Source organism: Harpia harpyja, chromosome 14 (genome assembly GCF_026419915.1).
Source record: "Harpia harpyja isolate bHarHar1 chromosome 14, bHarHar1 primary haplotype, whole genome shotgun sequence".
Taxonomy (NCBI): domain Eukaryota; kingdom Metazoa; phylum Chordata; class Aves; order Accipitriformes; family Accipitridae; genus Harpia; species Harpia harpyja.
Genome location: NC_068953.1, coordinates 8,066,943 through 8,078,998, shown reverse-complemented (window position 1 = coordinate 8,078,998; position 12,056 = coordinate 8,066,943). Strand labels below are relative to the sequence as shown.

Sequence of the window (12,056 nt, the reverse complement as noted above, 5' to 3'; positions counted from 1 at the left end):
AGAAAAAACTTCAGTAAGTCAGGAGAGGAGACTAGGACTTCAGAACACCATGATTCCCCCTGTAATCTCCTTGTGCAGGGCACTTTTCTAATAGGCCTTTTAAAATTCTATTACAATACTGTCCACGCTGCTGCCTGTCCAGCAATTTGATACGCTCTTCCTGTGTTGTACAATGAAGAATATCATATGAGAAAGAGAGAGATGAACCAAAGATAGCGACCTACAGTGAAAGTGTCTCTGCTGTGCTCTGCCATGGCTGGAGAAATGCCAGTGTTGGCGCTCTCAAACGCTACACAGAACACACCCCTGTACAGAATGGTAATTGCATCATCTCTTAAAATGATCAATACCAGCCCATGATGTCATTAACAAGAGAATAAACAGATAATTATCCTCTTTGGAATGTTACCTCCATAGTAATACAGCAATTCGATATAAAACAACATAGTTCAAACACGTCCTCCCAGCATACCAGCACCAAGAGGTTCAGGCATGAGTAAGCCCAGGCCTTCCTGGTCCAGCACACTACAGAACAGAAAACCCAGCAAATAAGAAATCTAGTAGGCAAGTGCAAGAGTTGATGTGAAAAACTGAGTATTTTTTAAGTCACTTACACGGCTGTAGTAATCTTTTAGAGCAGATCCGAGTCTAGGTACTTTGCACTAATGAACAAAACCTCTTCTAGATGCTAGAAGCACTGTAAACAAAACAGGAAGAAAGGGAGGCACGCAGAATAACAGAGAGACAGCAAACATGATCTGGCAGATGAAGCTTACAGTGAGGTAGAGAGACACCAAAAAGTAAAGCCAAGAATGTTCTCTTACCAGAGCCAGCTGAGAGCTTGGTGTGTATAATGTTCTCCACTGGTCTCAAACTACCTGTCCCATTTCTGATTGGGATCCAGAATAAGGACCAGTTCACGTTTTTGAGTGAGAAATATATTTAATACTCAGCTGGCTGCTGAAACATGGCTAAAACATAAGTGACCAGCAGCCTACTCACTAAAGTGATCAAAATCATTTTACTTTTGGGAAGTAGTAACATGTGCCAAGTTTACAGTCTCCTGTCAGCCACAGCAGATATGTCTTTTTAGCTTCTATAGCAGCTATTCATGAAGATCTCTCTTTCTTCTTTTTCCTTTGAAGCTCAAAGCATGGCAAGATAGTAAGAGACAGATTGCCCCTCCATACAATATCTAGACTTATCTGGCACCTTCTAAACCAGATCTAGAAATGCTATCCTGCAGCACTCCCTAGAAAGACATGCAATTGCCCAAGAAATACATACACTTATAATCAGAAAAACTGGACGCGGGTGATTTCATTACCTTAGTTTATTTAAAAAATCTTCTCAGTGAATTCAGCCTCTCAAATAAAGCCAAGCTAAGTGTCCAGGGGACGGAAGCCCTACCTTAAAACCTCAAGAAGGACACAGCATATCTGACAGCGTATACTTCACTTATGTTGTTCCACCATGGTGCCTCAGTCCCAGCCTGCAAAGGACTTACCTACTGATACAAGCACATACATCCCTAGGAATGTGAAGGTGACAGAACTCTCAACTTTGATACTAACCATGGATTATACCATCACATAATAACACCAAATAGTGAGTCTTGACCCAAAATAATGAAAGACAATTAAAAGGACTCAACATTTAAACTGGGCATGACACTTATCAGGAAACCTACCTGACACTTCTCCTTGAGGTCCATGGCTATGTGGTTCTGTAAGCATGTCCAGCAAAAGGGGATTGCTCCTCAGGGGAGAATGTCTCCTAGGTAGAGACGAGCTTGGCTACACTTATCACATCACCATCTGTGGAAACAGAAGGGGAAGCAGTCAATCTCCCCATATCACTCCCTTTAGGACAAGAAAGTGATGAAATTCACAAAACTCAAGTTACAGGATTGGTCTTTAGAAGAAGGAGAACTGGGGAGCTGAAAGTGCTTCTACTAGTACATCAACCCTCCCCTTACTCAGAACTGATCCCATTAGCTTAAGTCCCCCCAAAATCTGGCAGCAATAGATTAATTAAGTCCCCTGCAGCTCAGAGTAAGAGTATTATTGCAGCCCTGACACACTTTTGGGCAAGCCTCCAGAAAAAGCTGACAAAGCGCTGGATTCCACCAGGTGTTGGAGCATGCTGTCACCCATGGCTATTTGTCTTGCTATTCTTATCTACCAGGAGCTTTGTCCAGCTAATCTCTAATGGAGCCTGCAGTAATGATTCTTCCATTTGCTGAACAACACCTCCTATCTTTGACAAGGCTATGCTGCTGGGCTGAGCATGTATCTGACCACCATTAAGTAGGCCAGAAGTCATAAAAACAATTCCAGATATCAGGGAACTAGGCCTTTTTTTTTTTTCCTTTTTAGCAAAACTGGGACTGTAACAGAATTGAGGTAGGAAGCAGCTCTGGAACTCACATCCTTCTAGCCTATCTCCCCCTTGATCTCCAATGGCATAAACTTGTTCTTCTTCCACATACGCAAAATGTCTTTTCTGGTCAAAACAAAGGATTTGTGTACATTGCTCCAGAGGATTCTCTTACATATAAACACAATGAGGTATTATAAGATCATGCTATGATTGGTCTTGGGAAAGTCTTTTTGTTGGTTAGTAACTCTTGGTTCTATTTTTTAATATCACACACAAACTCAGGGCTTGGACATATACTTCTCGTAAATCCAAACAAACAAGGAAGCAACTAGATCTGCAAATCAATACAAACCACCCACACATTTCCTAGATACCAGAGGACTGGCTTTTGCCAGCTGGGATTTACTACCCTGCTCTATACCACACTGCCTTCTTCAAAGAAGGATTCTGGAGGTCCCATCCTTGTGGCAGTCACCTATGGCACTACTCTCCATGATGGTACATCATTTCAAGGAAAATGAGGCATCCAAAGCTTACTGAGAAAGCCACTACTGCCCCATGCTGAAGAGTTAGATGTCAGTATTTCCTCTTATGCAGGCAAGTCCTGCACCTGCATTCTGGGAAGCAGCAAGCATTCAGTATTCAGACTGCTGGTTATCAAAGAACTGCTTGCAGTCCAGCAACCAGCACCTGCAAGTACCATTTTTTGGCTGCCGGCTGGCTGGCATGAGCCACAAGTCTGGACTCTGCCCTGCTTTTCTGTTCCGTGACCCTTGTCAATGTGCACACACCAAGGGAATGAAGCTATTTTCAGTCACTTCGTATCCCTGCCAGGCCAATTAGCAACTGCAAAGAGAGGATCAGAGAGTTACTGGAGCGAAGCTGACAAACAGGGCTGGGAGTGGGAAGCGGGAAAACATACTTTTGTATGCTTGCACACAGCAGCTTAGAGCCTCAATATCTTGCCTTTAACTTGAGAGTGACTTCAATATAAGGGAAGGCAAGAGAAGATGATTTTTAAGGAGAAAATGGTCGCTAACAATAAAAGGGCTAAGAAATAAATCCATGATTCTTTTTTTTCTTGACTCCCCTCCGACAGAAGATTTATTAGTAGATCTACTGAAGGATTTATGCATCATGCTCTCACTCATTCAAACAAAAGTTAAGCGCCTGAATTTCTCTCTGGATCTGGACTTCAAAAGCATAATTATCCGTGACACAACTGGCTAACTGGGAAGCCAAAGTCACAAAAGCAGAACAAGAAAAAACATCCTGGACTGTTTGTGCTAATCCCATGGAGCCCATATCATTAGCAGTGGTGGGTGGCTCTGGCTGGAGGGCAGGGGGCCATGCAGGGAGGCAGCTGGGCAGGAGGCAGGATTTGCTGCACTGCCCTGAGTGACATTTTGTTTTAGGCAGCAAACTGAAATGTGATCCTGAACGCAAAACATGCCATTCCTTAAAGTTCAAGGCACACCATCCACATGCTTAGAACATCACCCTGAAGTCCTTCCATGCTAGGAAGCAGGATAGACAGCAAGGGTGTTAAAAAGATGAAAGACTGGTTGGAAAGAGTGAATATTCCCTACCCAGAGAAATTCAAAAGCTGTTATAATGAACAATGTAACAAGAGCTTGCGAAAGTAATCAGTGGGGCATGCAGCACTGCTTCATCATAGTACATGCTCAGGGCTTCTCCAAAATTTGAACAAACTGACCTGAAATCCAGAAGCAGTTCAGTTTCTCTCACATCCCCAATTTAAGATGCCAACAATGGTTAGATAGTAGACATTTCACTGAGAGAAAGCACGAAGCCAAGTCTTTCCTGTGCCAATCTGGACATACAAAACAAGCAGAAAGTTTCATTTTTCAAAGTTTAAAAAGGGTTTTAATTTAGAACCAAGAATTCCAAACACAGCTAATCCTAGATAGGTTAGAACAGGATAACTGAAGCCAAAAGCAAAGACAGGCTACAATGATAAACCATCCTCCCCCAATTTCTGCACCACGATTGGCACTGGAGCCATGTAAAATGTGATTTGTGTGCTTTCTTTCAAATGCATAGTTTATCAAAATAAAAAGTCTGCAAGAATATTGCAAGAATTATGTCATACCAACTAAAAACCTCTTATGCATTACAGAGGTCTTGCAAACACTCAGAAAATGGCTTCACACAACGAAGCTGAAGCAGTTCATTAATTCTATAGGCAACATGCAGATCTGCAGAGCTGTGCATCCATCCATGCCATCCCCCACAAGGTCCTTGTGTGTTCCCCTCCCAGACTCTTCTGTTTCAGGGATTCCTGTAATTCCCACCACCAGACCTGTCTCTCCATCACCCCTACCCAACAGCAGGGACTCGCCACACTCTGGACCCATCCTAGGAGTTTTGTGCACTACTATTTCTTCCACACTAGAGTATCTGCCTTCCTCTGTCCTCCCTGTTCTTATCTCTCTTCTCTCTGCCCAGGCAATTAGTCACTCATGCTGTCAACATGTTAAACTCTGCCAGACAGCAGGACAGAAATGAGGTGGGACTGCTTTGCTGAAACATGTCAGTAGGTGTCAAAGTATTCGGCTGCAGACAATCAGAGATGCCCGAAGCTGTGGTTGCTCTGCTCAGACACCAGAGGCTCAAAGTGCAGCCAGTTTACCCCTTTCACTTTCCCAGCACACTCTATCCTCCTCAGTATTCTCATGCCTAGAGCAGTCCTTGAAACTTGGAAATGGCTGGATGTGGCGTTCAAGTGTCATCATGCTGCATCCAGCCTGAGAAATACTTCCAAATCATTAGGTATAGTAAAACCCAATGTAGGGTCCACCAAATAACTCAATCCAATGCATATATCACTAACAGCAAGCTAACTTTCTGGAAATCCTGTATGCTGAACTCAACCAATAGTCAGCCCATAGCTATGTGGACCAGTCTGCAATGCACATTAGAATATCTTTATTTTATATTTATAAGAATGAATGAGTTCAGTGCTTGGGTTGCCATATGTATCTGATACCCAGTCCTTTTCAAATCTGAAAAATACATTCCCATCACACCAAACTTATTTCTGTTTTGAAGTGCCCTGAGCAAAGAGTAAGTCTTGTAGCTTGATCTGAGCATCAACAAGTGTCTGAAACATCCTTCTGAACAGCAGAAGCAGAACTTTACAAGGGTCTATTCAAACTTTTGTTTACCTGATTATCTTTGGAATAACAGTCATGCAGCCAGCGTATAGGTAAACAACACTGTGCTTTCAGATCCTCCTTTGAAATCCAAGGATTTCAAAGCATGACAACTTAACCAAACCTCACACCACCAGTATGAGATATCAGTGTTGAAATTTAATAAGAAACTATACAGCATGATACATTACGTAGAGAACTTATAAAACAACTAGCAAACAGAAAGATCAGATAACTATACAACCTATAGCCTTGGAAAGAAAAATGTGTTTCAGAAGCTGCAAGTCTTTAGGGAGAAAAATAAATCAACCTAATGATACTGGTCTCCCTAAAGTGTTCAATCACTGATGCTTTCATGCTATTTACTGAAAATTCCCAACATAGATTAGTCTACAAAAAATGATGGGGAGTCTGAACATTTCTTGCTGCCAAAAGCGAATTCCTCAAGAACAGAAGCCTGATCTGTCACCGAGAATAGAAACACGGGGGAACAGATAACAACCAAAAAAAGCAGCTGCCTTGGAGAAAATGGCTTAGATTAGAGCTGATTGTTTTGATATCAGCAGAACCATACAGTCTTCCTACTCGTGAGTAGCTGATGCCTGCCTGATAATTTGCAACATGGGCACATTTACTGATATATGGGCTTCCAAAGGTGCATCAAGTGATACTGTCAATTGCTTTGAGACCCACTGAGAGCACAGAATAATTACAGCAAAGGAGCTGGCAGCCACACTTCTTGGCTTCAGTATTCGCTTGTGAAAAAACTTGTCAAAATTTGGGCCAGCTAAACATTCTCTGCCTCAATAACCCTAGATTTTAGATAGAGATATGCACATCTGCTTCAGAGAGAGACCAGGAAGTAAATTTATTAGTATCTGTAAAGTAAGTGAGATCTTCTGAATTAGTGTTGTATATGTGCTAAGTCTTATCAACTCAGTAGTGGTCAAATATCTCATTTGTGCATGGCTGTGAAGAATCCAGAGTTGATTTCACACAGGCTCCTCTTCCCTCGCTAAATTACAGGAATTAGAGAGAGATCTATTCTACCTTGAATCAGGAATAGGATTAAATTTAATTTAAAGTTTGTCTTCCAAGTGACAAGTGTGCCTTTTGGAGGTGAAATTACTTTTTGTTTAAACCTTACTTGCACAGTTTTCCAATAAAAAATGTCTGACTCCTTCCCTCTTTCTTCAGCACAGTACTTGCACATTAGACTTGTTTCAAAGGACAGTGGTGTCTTAAAATGAAAGCTAGGCAACAAGGAGGGAGAAAGGGAGTAGGAAATAGCTTTGGCACACTTGTAAGAGTCAGACCATCAGTTTACTTGCAAGATTAAGATTGGTAAAACAAGATGCTACACAATCGAAAGAACACATTTATTTTCATCTTAATTTTGTTCTGGTGAGTTGAGAAGTAATTGACAGATATGATCAAAAGAATGATCAAACTAGTTTAGTCTACCTTACTGTTTCCACAGGGGCTGATACTGTTTCAAATTAAGTTATAGTAAATCTGAAAGATCTTTGTTGTGTTCATTTTTCCTTACTTGGTTAAAACAAAAAACAAGTGTTTGGGAATTAAAGGATTGCTTTATCTTCTCTGCTTCAGGTACTCTAAGCCTGCCACAGAAAGACAGAGCACATACAGTCTGGATCAAAGTTAAAAATGCAACAAAAGGCACAATTCTGAAAGTTGTAAGGGCCCCTGCAGCTTCTGCAGAGCAATGAGACATCATCTTCTTTGTGGCACGATGCCTTGAGTGACAACTAAAACATTTTACACAAAATTTATGGAAGAATTCACTGCAAAAGTGACAGCTGTCATTCATCATCATGATATTGGTTATTATGGCAACGAGGATTGTATAACCACCTCTATTTTAAAAAAAGCACCCTGAAATGCTAGAAAACCACAAAAAGGCAGCAGCTCAAAAAAAATTAAAAAGCCCATGCTGTATTTATAGGACCGTCTAACAAATCAATTTTTGCTGACATACACTGACTCACAGATAAAAGTGCAGCTTTTTCTCTTAATTCCAGTTTATAAATAAGGGTGTTCTATACATAGTTTATAGTAAAGCCAGGCAAAAAAACCTCTTACACTAGTGTTTGCCATTTGGAGATATTTAAGGGTGTTTTCTGGGAGTTCCCCAAAGCAGGCCCAGCACCTGAAGGCCATTAACAGGATCAAGCTCATACATTCATTCAAAACAAAGCACAGCCCTTATGCAGAAAAGACACTGATCAGTTCAGTAGATTGTATATTTTGCTATTCTCACAAACAGCTCCATGAAAGTTTTATGATGAACATTTGTATGATGAACTGTGTCTAGAAATAGGGCAGTGAGCTGGCTCACTCTACTGTGAAAGGAAAACAGAGGAGCTCTCTGCAGCTGCTTAAGAACTTCTCTCCACTATTCACTCAAGAGTTTTCCAGACAGAGATCCAAAGTGCACTATTTAGTGTACAAATGGTCCCATACATCACGGATATTAACCCAACCAACCCAAAGCAAATCCTGCTCCCTGGAGGCCTGGGCACAGGACAATACTGCCTAAGCCCTGGCAGGACTTTTTTTGGCCAACCCTACAGAAGGACTTGTCTTGCGGCCAATCCCCCATGGCCCCAGCCCTGCTCCTGGCCAGTCCCACCCAGCCACAGGTGTATATAAACCCTCACACCCACCCCTTTTTCAGGGCTGTTTTTCCTGCTTGGAGTAGCTTGGTGTCTGGAGTGCTTGCTGTGGCTTCTAGCAGTCAGTTTGGGTAGGACTCTAACAGAAGCAAGGGTGGCCTCAAAGATAGAGATTTAAACAGTTAGAGCTCTAATATGAAGATTAGAGGAAGAAGGTTTGTTTTCTTGGTTCTACTTGCAGTACCAATATTGATTTGTTTTGTGACCCAGGCTAAAAGCACTAATATCTTAATCTCCTCAGATAAAAAATGTTGGCAATGTGTTTATTTAAAAGGTCATGGTTAAGAAGAATATTATGTAAAGTGTTTTGATATGCTTGAGTAAAAGACAACAAAGAAATATAAAGCACTTTTCTTCTAAAGAACAAAAGATATCTTGCATAAAACCAGCATAGTGTAGCTATTTATATGCATGCCTGTATTAAGCAGGCTTCTTAGAAAGTAAATTGAGCTTGCTTGCTAGGTTATTCAAATTTTGCTATATTTGAGCAAGCCCTGTAGTTTAATGCAGTACAGCCGCTGTTAAGTAACAGTTTGTTTATATAGAAACTTGCATTTCTAAGGAACCTAAAGTGTTTCATAGAGATCGTGCATTACTATACCATTGTATCTCATCATGTATGACCTGTCTGTTCAACTAGGAACTTTATTCTACAATTGCTGGGGGAAATAATATGGTTTTAGACAAGTATGCCATAGCAGCTTCCTTTTCTCAGAAAATGTGAAAATAGGTACTACTTGGTAGCTGCCTCAGGAAGATGGATGGGTGCTTATGCTCGTCTGCTGCTATCTTGGTAACTTTTAAGACTGGTAAGTCTAACTTAAACTCTTCTGTGGCACAAGGTGTCCTGTGAAAACTCAGCGACTCTTAAATGCATAGCTATAAGACTATCTGCTCCTGTCTGGGTTTTCCCTTCTTCTTTAGCTATCTTTTGGGTAGATAGTATCATCTAAGACAAAATTCTTGTGCTTTATGTAACGAGATTTTTAACTGGGATTTTTAGGCCTTTTCTATAATCAATAATAGCCTGTGTTATCCTGACAGGAGAAAGCTCCCAAACAATGGACAAACAGTGGTAATGTAATCCAAGAACTACGTGGATCACAGCTTTTGGAAATAAAACAAGTGGACGTCTGAGGCAAAATGAAGTATGCTGTGAACTTCTGCTGATCAAAAGACCGCGATGAGGTAGGAGCAGGAGTGAAGCACAATGGAACAACTGGCTGAGTCGAGGCTGCTATCCAAGCTCATAAGGGATCTAGGCAAACTTGTGAAGGCCTTTTAGTCAGAATTTGGGACTATCCCCAAAAACCTTACTGAGCGTACAAACCTGGAGCCGCACCAAGCGCACCCACAGCTGTGGGAGCACCCTGCTTTGGTCTGCGGTGCCGGGGGCTCGGCCTGGGGACACCCTAACCCCCCCGCCTCGCCTGGGGCTGAGGGAACCGCCGAGGCCGGTGCCCGGCGGGGGATGCTCCGCGGCGCTGCGAGGCGGAGTCTGTCCCTCAGCTGTGGGAGAGTCTGTCCCTCAGCTGTGGGAGAAGCCCCGCTGGGTGCGCTGAGCCGCTAACACGTGTGGGAGCGCCTTTTGGGGGGTCTTTTTTTTATCTCCTCTCCCTCATAAACCGCTAGGTAACACTCCGGCGAGGTGCCAAGGGAGGGTGTGTGAGGGGAATGGTGCTGCGCGGGAGCTCCGGCCCGAGGGATGGAGGGCAGCGCGGCGAGACCGCCGCCGGCTCTGCCTCGGGCCTCCCCCGCCATGGCGGGCCGCCTCCAGCCGAGGTGGGGACCCCCGCCGAGGGAGCGGCGGGCTCTCCCGGCCCCGCTCCCCGACGGGACGGAGCCCGGCCGCGCCCCGCCGCCGCTCGGCCCGTACTCACCAGCCGCGCCGGGCAGTCTCGGCGGGGGAGCCGCTCGCCCGCCGGGCCTCCCCCCGCGCCGCCGGGGCCGCCATCAGGGTCACTGGCAAGCGGGACGCCACGGCGCTGGGGACCCGCGGTGGCGCTTCGGGGCGGCCTCAAGAAGCCGATGTCTGGTTGGTGAGATCCCGCGCGGCCGCCCGTACGCCGCGCGGTGATTGGCTTGGCCGGGGTGGCGCGCGAAGCCGAGCATCCGCCCTGGCGGCAGGTCGGGGCTAGCCCTGAGGGGAGCCGGAGCGGGCTGCGCGCCCTGAGGAGCGGCTGCTCTTCCCCGACGGCAGCGCTGAGGGGGACGGCCAGCAGAACGGCGATCCCCCTGGCCCCGCGGCTGCCGGGATGCCGTCGGAGGGACGGTGCTGAGGGGCAGTGAAGTGACTCGGGGGTGAAGGGAACGCGCGAGGGAACGGAGGGAGCCCAGGAGCGCCCTGTGGCCTAAGGCTCCAGCCCCTTGGCAAAGGCAGGTCGCGGTGGGTGCCACAGTCAAGGGGGGATGAGGGAGAAGGGATGTCCCTTTGCCAGGGCTGTGCCTCTGCAAGGGGAGGGTGACACCTGCAGATCTCCCTCTGAAAAACCGCTTTTGCCGTAGAGTAACCAACTGCCGGGAAGTCTCAGAGGAGCTGTGAGGTGAATGCACGCGCTGGGTGCCAGATGCGCATGGTGGGAACGAGCGCACAAACGTACCAAGGTGGTAACTTAACGAGAAATCTAAGCCACTGCAGAATCTGAAAAGGAAATCAGAGGTAGGAGGTGGAGATGGCCACTTTTGTGCCTCTGTGTACAGAGATTTGGGGTTTGTCTTCTGAATTCATAATGGATTGGCTAAATTGAAAAGATGCGTGTCCCTTAGTTTGAATTCCTTTCCTGTTCCTGTAATTCATTGCAGAGCTTGTATTATCCCAGGTTGTGATGCAACAGTTCCCATGTGAGATTTTTCTTTACAAAACTGATGTTCATTAGTGGGCTAAACTACAGATGCCAAAGCCTGGTGCAGTTGTTTGCAATTTTACGGCAATAAATTGTACAAAGAACTTAAGCTGTTTTCCCTGCAGATGCAGTTTTGGATGAGAATGTAGTAGTTTGGGAATGTACTTGATACAGTCTACTTTCACAGTGTCTAAATATATAGAGAGTGCAGGAGTTCTACAAATGTGATTTCAGTTATGTCCTGGTTTCAGCTGGGATAGAGTTAATTTTCTTCCTAGTAGCTGGTACAGTGCTGTGTTTTGGATTTAGTGTGAGAATAGTGTTGATAACACACTGATGTTTTAGTTGTTGCTAAGTAGCACTTATCCTAAGTTAGGGATTTTCCAGCTTCCCAGGCTCTGCCAGCAAGCAGGTGCACAAGAAGCTGGGAGGAAGCATGGCCAGAACAGCTGACCTGAACCAGCCAAAGGGATCTTCCATGCCATAGAATGTCATGCCCAGTGTATCAACTGGGGGAAGTTGGCCGGGAGGGGCCAATTGCTGCTCAGGCATTGGTCAGCGGGTGGTGAGCAATTGCATTGTGCATCACTTGTCTTTTCTTGTGTTGTATTTGTTTTTTATTTTATTATAATCCTTTTCATTACTATTATTATTACATGTTATTATTATTGTTCTTAGTGTTATAATTTGGTTTACTTTAGTTATTAAATCATTCTTATCTCAACCCCCGAGTTTTACTTTTTTTCCCCGATTCTCTCCCCCATCCCACTGGTAGGGGGAAGGAGTGAGTGAGAGGCTGCATGGTGCCTAGTTGCTGGCTGGGGTTAAACAACGCCAAGCTCTTTTAAATGCAATCTAAATTTTAGTGAGGTGAGTGAAGGCCACAAAACTCCTGGTTTTCCTGAGCTGCTTGTTACCCAGAACAATTGCCTATAATCAGTCAAAAAAACCTCCCACAA

The 12,056-nt window shown here is 44.5% G+C and overlaps 1 protein-coding gene across 2 annotated transcripts in view; it reads right to left on the bottom strand.

Annotated features, from left to right (window-relative positions):
- Positions 1-10,266, bottom strand: part of TMEM94 (transmembrane protein 94) — a 49,487-nt gene extending 39,221 nt beyond the window's left edge. Inside the window, exons 1-3 of one of the 2 annotated variants that reach the window (XM_052809044.1) lie at positions 10,135-10,266; positions 4,100-4,216; positions 1,691-1,817 (exon numbers count right to left, since the gene is read on the bottom strand). In XM_052809044.1, the coding sequence (XP_052665004.1) occupies positions 1,691-1,714 (24 nt within the window). In that variant the 5' untranslated portion in view covers positions 1,715-1,817; positions 4,100-4,216; positions 10,135-10,266. The remainder of the gene's footprint in view (positions 1-1,690; positions 1,818-4,099; positions 4,217-10,134) is intronic. The other variant, XM_052809042.1, reaches the window with a different exon arrangement.
- Positions 10,267-12,056: the final 1,790 nt, after the last annotated feature.